The following is a 10,369-nucleotide window of genomic DNA, read 5'->3' on the forward strand; positions in this document are numbered from 1 at the left end:
TTCCCCTCCAAGATCACCCACCTGTATCTGTAATGTGGCTCATCTGTAATGTGGCTATGTCAAAAGGAAAATATAACAATAGGCTGAAGTTCTCACCATTTCTGCTAAAGATAAATATAAGAACATTCCAGCTGTAACAGTAAAAATCCAGTTCTGAATGCATGGGTCAGTCGAGACCGAAAGGCCAATATACAGTCCTAAGAATGCTGTTAGTGCACTTATAAAATTCATCAAAATTGCAATCTTCGTGGGGAGCCCTGTACTTAACAGCACAGCAAAATCTCCTGCATAGACAAAAAGACAGAAAATTTATTGTTTAGCTGATAAATGCATTTGTAAGACTCTTGCTAATAAAACATTAAGGAAAATAATTGAGATATGCACAAGGATAGTGAAAAATGGAGGACTGCCATTAATTTCTGTAGAATTAGTTATACCCTCATCCTAGGTGCAAAACCAAAACCAAACCCCCCATATTGCCTTGTATTTGTTTAGCTGTTCCTAAAGATAACATACAGTATACAGGAGTGGCTTTCTGTTAGTTCTTCATGTTCTGTGACATTTCCAACTTGGATCCATGTAGAAGCGTAGTCACATGCTTTCCCAGAGTCTCTAAATCTTTCTTGACTGGGAACTTGCCAGTTCAAGTCATGGGAGTATATTTGCAGCATGGTCTTTGAGTGTTTTACAGGTGCTGCAAGTCAGAAAAACTTATGCCAGTCTGATTCCCGTTTGAGTTTAAATTCCACTGATTTCAATTCCTTTGCTATGCAAACAAGAGTTACCAGTTTCACAGCAGTTCCCTTTTTTTTTTTTGTGAAGTTTTCTACATAGACAGCACATGAAATCTTCAGTCATTTAAGAACAGAACTGAGAATCTGCAGTTCTCATCTTGAACTTGCCAGCTTAGATACGTTCATCAGCGCAATGTAAGGAACAACTTCAGTCACACTGAAAGCTTCACCACAAAGAGATATTTGAAGGCAATGTCCAATGGAATGATCTTCCTGTCCTGTCTGCTAGTAAAATGAGTCATATATCTTCTTTTATTATCTTGCTGTTTTTGATTAGCAACAGGAATGGGAGCAACATGAGGAATACATTGTTAAATGGCTTTGCTGCACATTAAACTCTTGGGCAGCCCGTTGCGTCAGGCATGCCCACTATATGCCCATGGTTCTTGCTCACAGCTTACTATTTTTTGTGTCTGTACACATGAGAATAACAGGTCACTCTTGACCTGATGGCATTTATATTTGGAGAAGATGAGATGAGAAGTATCCACTAATGAGGGCAGAAACCTCCCCTCCATTTTGTGAAGCAGAAAGAGAAGGAAACAGGTACTTTATGTATATCATCTCACACATAGTTCATGATATAGATCTGAATTCCCACTAATATCATTCATAGCTGAAAGAATTATTTGGGAAACCTAAAACTACAAAGCCAATCAAGAAAATTACACATGTATATATTTCTTACCCATTTCATGAGGAATTTCATGGCATAAAATGGCAACAGTTGTTGTCACTCCTGTTTCTGTCGCAGACGAGAACGCTGCTCCTATTACCAAGCCATCCGCAAAATTGTGAAGACTGTCACCCACCAGAACCATTATTGCTAATAAGCTAATTTTCTTACCTAGGAAAAAAACCAAACAAGTAAAAAACAACAACAACAAAACCCAGAAGTTTTAATACAGAGGGTTTATTTTTTGCTATGTTACAAATTATTTGGGGTTTTTCATATAAAACATTAAGAAAAGTCCTAATAATCAGAGGACAACATTGTTTATCACTTTTGCTCTTGTTATGATACTTCTTTCAAAACACTTGAAATGAACAAGTAGGTTGTACAATAATTCAGAGATGCAAATACCAGAAAGTAGCTTCTTCATTTTTCTGGGTGAACTATTAGACAAAAACTTAGAGCTCAGTTTGACTCCAGACTCATGATATGTCCTATAGGTTTCCATTAATCTTCTCTGAAAGACTGCTGAAATTCACACAAGTATTCCTGCATTCTAGATTACTTTTTCCTTAAAAGATGGGAGTTTTTCCACCGTCACTCATGGAATTTCACAACTATAATGAAGATTAATATTTTGCCTCAAGCAGCTGATGATTTTAATACTGTAAGCATGTTGCTACTAAGTAATATATTCAGGGTCTGTTTTTATGAGATTGTATTACAGTGAAAGATAAGGATGAAAGGCAACAAGCCTTAGCGTATCACTATTATTACAGCGTTACAGCATGCTCAATTCCAACCTTTGTTCCAATCAATTAATGGCCATTACGCTCACAGTGCTCCTGTCTGCAGCATCATTCACGGGTGCAGATGGTTGTTTTTCTCTTACATATTATTCTGTGACTCTGTTTTAGTGTGGAACAGTACGTGGATGCTCATGAAGTGGCTCTACAAGAAAGCTGGGGAGGGACAGTTTACAAGAGCATGTAGCAATAGGCTGAAGGGTGATGGTTTTAAACTAGAGCAGGGTGGATTTAGACTAGACATTAGGAAGAAATTCTTTACTACGAGGGTGATGAGACACTGGAACAGGTTGCTCAGGGAAGTTGTGGATGTCTCATCCCTGGAAGTGTTCAAGGCCAGGATGGACAAGGCTTCGAGCAACCTGGTCTAGTGGGAGATGTTCCTGCCCATGGCAGTGGGGTTGAAACTAGGTGATCATTAAGGTCCCTTCCAGCTGAAGCCATTGATTCTAGGAACAGGTATCTGACATGAGAGGAAGGGTGCTACTAGTGATAAAAGTCTTGAAATCAAGCTAGGGAATTAGGGACACTCTCTCTGTCCAGCCCATAACCCAGACATCCATGTAGCATGCCAAATGGATTCACAGGGAGGGATTTTATCTCTTCAAGTAGCAGCGAGGCTCAGTGTGTCTAGGGTCAGTAATATATAATTGGCTCTCCTATCCTGTGCTTTGTCCCATCCACATTATCCGCAATCTTACAAGCAAGACCTTCTAAAGTCTTTCAGGAAACTCATCCAGCTTCCCTCTACACAGTATGAAGAGAACGCTTCGCCACAAAATGTTGCTTTTGTGCCTGAAGAAGCCCACAGCAGAATGGACTATAAACATAATGAATTTTCCTGACTTTTTCTTGGCCCCGCAACAGACATAGCATGACAGGAGCTAACATGGAGCTGCACAGAACTGTCTGAATATAGTTACTACAAGGTTTCACTTCAGTAATGTTTTTCCAGAGATGACCATAGTGATGGGGGATATGTTTTTCTTACAGAAACTGGCTAGAACTAAAGTCTTCAGACTATTAAAAAAAACCTCAAACCCACACAACACGTAAAAGCCTAACAACTGTATTCAGAAATCCTCCCTAGTTGCCTGGGATCTCTGCGGGTTCAGAAAAATTGGCAGGCTTGTTAGATTTTCCTGACAGCTTACAGATCCAGACATGGATGTCCCCAGTTCGCACAGTTCTGTCTAAATTCTATGGGCAGTTCATAATCAATAGTGCAGAGCACGAATTACGCAGAAATGATAGATTGCTGCCTTACATCAAGTTTGTGATTTGTCATAAGCACTAGTGAGGACAAAATCATGGCCTGCCCTGAGATACTATTAGTCTGTTTTATTCAAGTATCTAATTGTTGAAGAAGATATACCATAGTTACTGGAACTTGCTCCGGTGTATTGTCTATAATATAACATAGGGATCAGGTTAAGATTATGGAGCAATTGGACACATAAGCTCTGTGAACTTATTTGACTGAAAATTAAGAATACGCATATATAAACAAACCAGAATGTTTATCTTAATTTACTTTCAGCCCATTGTAAAGCAACTTTGTTACTGGCAATTCTCTCACCACATTATATTGCTTCAACAGTAATTATTAAGCATTAACTTATTACCTAATTTCTACAAAGCCTCTTCTTCTTAATAATCTTACATTTATTTTTGATAATTTTCTCTACCTAAATAGGAGACTAGAACTCACAGAAAATTCTATTCCATAATTTTCATAAAGCTAATGGATGCAGGACTCTCACCATAGATTACATGTTTAAAGCAAACATTTATCCATAAATAGATCTTTTTTTCCAATGTTTTAATTATTCATACAGCAAAAGCATTTCTAGTTAAAGTCTCACTGGGTATACCAAGTATAAAATGTTACTGTTTGATATTGGAACAAGTGTGGATAAATGAGACATCTTTTTCCTTCAGTAGCTTCTTGCTTTCTGAGTTATTCACTGGTTATCTATGGTGACTGACTCCTCTGGCAGTCATACCTGACATGCATGTACAGTGAAGTCTAGCATTTCTGGAGATGTCAGACTTCTTTCTTAAAGCTGCAGATTCCATTCCATTTTGGGAAAAACACCTCACCTAAAAGTTCAGCTCAGTATCAAGGTAGCCGGGTATATTTACACATTTAGCTATTAATAAGAACTGTAACAATACAAACTTTTGAAAATACTTATTCTCAAAAAAACCCTAAAACAAAGCAACTCCCTTTCCTTACTACAGTTTCCCTTTCTGATTTCTGATATAGAGGTAAAATTGAGTGAGGTATGAGGAAAAAATGGAACAAAACGCAGAACATCACTGGGAAACTATCCTAAATTTTGTTATACACTAAATCTAGTTATTTGGAACAATTAACACTGAGATCACTTAAAATTTGATTGAACAGAATGGAAACATCTAGAGATGGACTAGATAGTCACATTGAAACTGGCACTGGATTTTGTACTGCTGGATAGGTGAGACTGAAGAAATGGAAATTCAGATTTCAAATGCCTCAGAAGTGGAAATGAAGTTCACAGGAATAGAGAAGAATATTAAAAACCTAGAAGAAGATAATGACATTGTTAAATAAATCAGATCACCTGAGGTCTGAGATCACAAAATAAAGAGGAGTTGATTGCAGTAAATAAACTGATTTCAAATAAAATGTTAGCCTGTCAGTTGAATGACTACAACTCTACTAAAATCACCAAGGTCACACAAGTACAGTCAAAGGCAGAGCTTGGTTTACCTTCTATTTTCTCATTTTTTCAGACTAAGCAGCAACAAAACAGAGAAGACAGGAATTATTTTGAAGCTCTCTGAAGAAAACCGATTATCCTAAACCTGAGAGCCATTCTGATCCCATAATTCTATACATGTAATAAATCATGACTTGTTTAAAGAAACAATTGCTTTACCATCTAAGAGAAAAAAAGAAGCAGAAATACTAGTATAGTGAGCCAACAAAGCAATTGTTTCACCACCTTCAGAAATAAAAGCCCAAGCAAAGTTTACAATTATGTTTTGAATTAAATTTTGAATATTTCCATTTAAGTAAAGGCTTTAGAAAAATGATTTGCAACGATGAGTAAATGAACACTAAAGACAGTACAAGATTACAATTACAAGGTTGGCAGTTGAAAAGGTCTTTAAGTAGAGGCTAAATTATGTGGCCAAGCACCATCAGATGTGGTGACAGCAAGCGCAAAGCTAAGCCAGCTTCATACGTTCAATTCCATCTTAGGTCTGAAGGCTTTTGCTGTTACTTGTCTGCTCTTTTTATTGATACTAACTTTTTTTGCTGATCGCCTTAGTCTCTGGAGGAACTTCAGGAGACTCAGAATCTTCTGGGCTTCTCTAGTTAAAAACAAAGATAATGGATCAGTGTTACAGGGCTCTTCCAGTGGCTGCTATAAATACAGGAAAATATCAAATAAGTTCAAGATTTTAAAATTAAAGATAGTTACTGTTATTTACATAGATATTGTTAGAATCATGTATTGAGCACTGTGATTGGTACTGCAGAACCACATAAAAAAAGAAAGTTCGCTTGCCCAGAAAAGGTTACAGTCTAATTCAGGTAGGAAGAGAGACATTCATAAGCACTGTTGAAACCCATGAAAATCATGTTTCTGCTTGAACACACTAAAATCTGAGCCAAATGCACAACTAAAAAGGACAATATAATTCAAGTTGTGTATTTTGATTTTGTCATAATCAGATGATTGTAGTTTCCTGCTGGACAGGGACACCAGAGTCTCTTGGGAGTTCATGTTCTTCACAGGTACTCTGTGAAAAAACAAGACTAAAAAAGATTATCATAGGTAGGCTTCATGTCCTGTCAAAATATAGGGATTTTTTTTGTTCAGGATGATAGAGCCTCCAGTGCCTTGCCTCTTGCCCTTTAGTTAGGGCTTTGTCTTGGCATCAGGCATCACTGTCTGGGCATAGCAGCACATGAGTACACTCAACTGCAGTGAGTGCAATTTACCCTTATTTCAAGTGAAGAAAGAGATGGTATCTTTGTCCTTATCCTACAGAGCTAATCTGATGCATCAGCCTTAATGCTTAATTCACAGAAACTACAACTGTGGGGAGAGAAGAGAGAACATGAGGAACATCTCTCTCTCTCTTTCTACCTTCCTAGGGCTTTTCTTTCCAACTAGAGAAATCATTATAAATTTGTGTGAGGGTGAGATAAGCCAAAAAATTGGTGTGCTTGAAACTAGAAAGACTGAATTTATAATCACTATTTTTTTCTCTTTTTTGTCAAAAAAAATATATTAAAACTACTGTGGCAGCCAGCAAAGAGTCAAGAACAGCACAAAATAGTGCTTTGTTAGAGGCAGCAGCCACCACTCCAAAAAACGTATCAGAGATGTGTACTGACTGCAAAACAGGATGTTTCTTGGCTGGTATTAGCTCGGTTGTGATATGGGATATGTGTTGGAGAAGCATAAAGAGGGAAGGAATTTGGGTTTTAAATTCTACATTTTAAAGGAAAAATAAAAATCTTTAATTCCCATGATTGCAGCCAGTCACATGAATTCCAGTAATTGTATAACTTCTTTTATAATACTTATTCACGTGCCATTTTTTTGAACTCTGAGTCAAAACTGCAAGACTAATCACTGACCTGAAGGATTTATAAGCTTTTCTTAGTCAACCAGTGTTTGTCTTACTATTACTCACATGATTCTGAAAAATTCACTGCTCTTGTACAAACCAGCTAAGCCAGGCTAGTTCGTGTGATCTATACATAACTTTAGGGAGATCTTGCAGCTGAGAGGAATGATAAGGTCATCCACTATCATAAGCAGGAGGCTATGATGTGGTTTACAAATTAGTAAACGTTCTTCACTCGTGTGTTTGCTCTGCTTCAACTATGAGTTTCCTGACTGTGTTTGAGAGATTAGCAGTGGCTCATGAGGCTCTTACCCATTACCACTGTTTTACTAAAATGGAGTTCACATTATAAAAGATCTCTGGAGATTCTGATTTAATAACCAGGGTCCTGCATAACTAGATACTGAAGAGATTTGATGGGGGAAAATAAAAAAAAAAGAGAAACAGGTTAAAAGATATAAGTCAATTTAGTTCACAAATATGTATCTGTCTGGATACTCTCCATAGACTAATAGAAAATTATGTAATTTCTTGTAGGTAAAGACCATTCTCAGATATCCAGCTTGTGTATGTTACTCTTCAAATCGGTGGAAAATTGCCCAGGGACAGTCCAAGATTTCATTTCTTCACTAATTTTGCACTTAACTCTTACTGCAGAAAAGAAGCTTTTCTCATGGAAGAGTCTTCTCTTACATATGATAATTTTTTTAAAAGAAGGGAGGAGGAAAATCTTGAAGAATTTTATCAGTAAAAGGTAGTACAGAAAGTATATTGTAATACCATCTGATAGTTACTGTAATAAACTGTGTTTGAAATCTCTGTAAAAGCTCATTATAAACTTCAAAATCTAGAGATTCCTGACAATCATGTCATGTAATAAAGACAAATCAGTAAAGATTGAACAATAATACTGATTTATTACATTAATTTGGTTCATTTTTTTTTTAGGAACAGAAAAAGAATATAAAATCAGGAAAGTATGTCATATTAGTAACCTACCAACTGTATGGTTGAGGTAGATTTGCCTCTGCCTGAATGTTCATTTAATTCAGATTCCACTGGAAGATCATGGGAATGCCCCCAGTGCCCATTAACTAAAGAAAGGCCCTGCTGAATGAAGATGCTTTGCAATTAGTTCTGAAGCCCAATGAACATACGTGCAGTCTTTCTCAGCCTTTTGTGAAAGTTTAGCATTTATAAGAATTACCCTTTTAAAATCAACAAAAAGACTGGTGGCTGGCATCAACATTTCCTACTGCTTATTTGGTTAAACAAACAAACAAACAAAGCCAACAAAAAAGACCTGAAAAGTGAATCAGATAAATCAGTAACAACCATAATGGCTTGGTCAAACTTATTTTAAAACTGAAGATTAAATTTGAAGATGAGATGGATATAAAAAAATAACTTTGAGAATTCATCCAGTTCTCAGCAGAACAATTTTTAAAAATTGTGGGATAATGATAAAAACCTTCTCTCCAAATACGCAGTAAAAAGGACTGCTTTTTCCCAAACAAACAAAATAGCACCATCATCAATATATTCTCATTCTATTAATCTCACATAATATTCTTATGGTTGACTCAAAGATAGTAGAACAGGGACTGATTGCTATGCATCTGAATCAAACCAGACATTAAGCACTCTGTAAAACAGAATAAGCAAGGGCTTAGCCTTCTTAAGTGACATTAAGATAGCCTCCCATGCTGAGAAACTTAATGAGCCACCACATTTTGTGTTATTTTGTATCCTTGTCCATAATCATATTGTCAGGCACCAGCCACATTGAAATAATGTAGTAGAATTACTACAAGCATGACAGTGAGCAAGCAGTTATTAGAAATATGTGACTGGGTTCTACTGACCTCAACATACATATTTGACTTTCAAATCTAGTGAGATAGAGGTCAAAAACAATTTGGAAATTTTAAGATATTCTTGAAAATATCTTGTGGTTACATCTAGGTCTTCCTGCTCTTCAAACAGAACCTAGAGTAAAAACTGTTACAGGGATATTTACTCTTCACCTGCTCCAGGGCTAGTCACGAAAGGATGCTTACAGAACACATTCAATTAACTGCTCCCTTCTTGAATTATAAATACATGGAATACATTCCTGAAGCCATCTAAATCCATAGAGCAAATTAAACTAGAAACTGAAGATCAATCTGGTAGGAGCACTTTGAAAAACAATTTTTAATGCTTCATTTAACTCATATAAATGCTAATTATTTTCCACAATCTTTTTAACACTTTGTGGACTGTAAAATCTTTATTTTAAGATTAACTTTTTTAAAGAATTAATTGTACAAAGCTTTACCTGGTCATGTGGTGTCACCAAAAGAAAAAAACACTTTTCTATCAAAAAAAATCCATGAATTCCTCCAATTATCCCCAAAAGTTTCCAAATATATTCTTTCCCCTCGTAGAAATGTTCTACCTCTTGTGCTTCATGTTTATGTAAACCAAGAGTCTAAACAAAAGAGATAAAGTAAAAAAAACACAATATGGCACTGCTTTAATTTTGGCTAGAATATTCCATAACGTGTTAATTCAATTTATTATCAAAATTTTATTTTGCCATTTCTTTCAAATTTAAATTGCGTTTTGAGCTAATAAGCTGAACAGTAGATGGATGAAATTAATTATTAGGAGCCTCTGCTACATTTTATCATCTCTCAGTGGTGAAAGTAACATTATTTTTAGAGACAGTTCTACGAAATTGCCCTTTATATGTGTGTGTGTGTATATATATATATATACACATACATATATTTGGTATATTTTGTTTGGAGTATATTGATCTTTGATGTCTAAAATGTTACTTGCATCTTCTTCAAACGTAAACTTCACATTGAAAATAATCCATATTTTGGGTGTGTTTCCATTCTTTCTGTAGTATCACAGCATGGTAGCCCTCCTTTGCTCTGAAAGCGGGCAATTTAAAGGCTGCTGGATATGTCACTTAAAACTAGTGAAGCAGAGTACTTTCACACTCAGAAGGTGTTTTTTAATGAAATGCATTTGTCTGACGTGCACTAATGACTGCCTTCCTTAGACCACTCTCCTAGTTCTGCTTCCAGAGATGATGTACTGGGTACGACAAACATTTTGACCATCACCTCAAGTGAAGATATGAAGCTCTCCTTCAACGACTAACCAGTCAAAAATCAATTCATAACGGTTGTGTCATATCATAAGAGAAACCTCAAAAATAAATGAATGCATAATGAAAAATTTAGTTCTGTGCCAACATTTTTAAACACAAAAGTGTGTATTACCTACCTGAGGAATAAGGTGTAGCAAAGCATCTCCAGAAAGGGTCCCAACAGCCAAACCAACAAACAGCTGCAAAATGAGTGTATAGATTTCTTGACAGGAGTTAAATAAAATGAGGGTTGTACCAAACATAGATCCAATAGTAATAAGTAAAACAGCAACAGTGCTGTAACCATATTCTGTAG

At 36.1% G+C, this 10,369-nt stretch overlaps 1 protein-coding gene across 2 annotated transcripts in view; it reads right to left on the reverse strand.

The window, feature by feature from the left end:
* The window catches only part of LOC104277966 (zinc transporter ZIP12-like), a 15,944-nt gene extending 5,589 nt beyond the window's left edge, over positions 1 to 10,355 (reverse strand). The window contains exons 1-7 of one of the 2 annotated variants that reach the window (XM_009874790.1): positions 10,191 to 10,355; positions 9,226 to 9,378; positions 7,905 to 8,012; positions 5,573 to 5,636; positions 2,802 to 2,804; positions 1,483 to 1,641; positions 97 to 284 (exon numbers count right to left, since the gene is read on the reverse strand). In XM_009874790.1, coding sequence (XP_009873092.1) covers positions 97 to 284; positions 1,483 to 1,641; positions 2,802 to 2,804; positions 5,573 to 5,636; positions 7,905 to 8,012; positions 9,226 to 9,378; positions 10,191 to 10,316 — 801 coding nt within the window. In that variant the 5' untranslated portion in view covers positions 10,317 to 10,355. Of the gene's footprint in view, positions 1 to 96; positions 285 to 1,482; positions 1,642 to 2,801; positions 2,805 to 5,572; positions 5,637 to 7,904; positions 8,013 to 9,225; positions 9,379 to 10,190 lie in introns of those variants that run through there. The other variant, XM_009874789.1, reaches the window with a different exon arrangement.
* Between the last annotated feature and the right edge of the window lie 14 nt (positions 10,356 to 10,369).

Source organism: Apaloderma vittatum, unplaced genomic scaffold, assembly GCF_000703405.1.
Source record: "Apaloderma vittatum isolate BGI_N311 unplaced genomic scaffold, ASM70340v1 scaffold17668, whole genome shotgun sequence".
Classification (NCBI taxonomy): Eukaryota; Metazoa; Chordata; class Aves; order Trogoniformes; family Trogonidae; genus Apaloderma; species Apaloderma vittatum.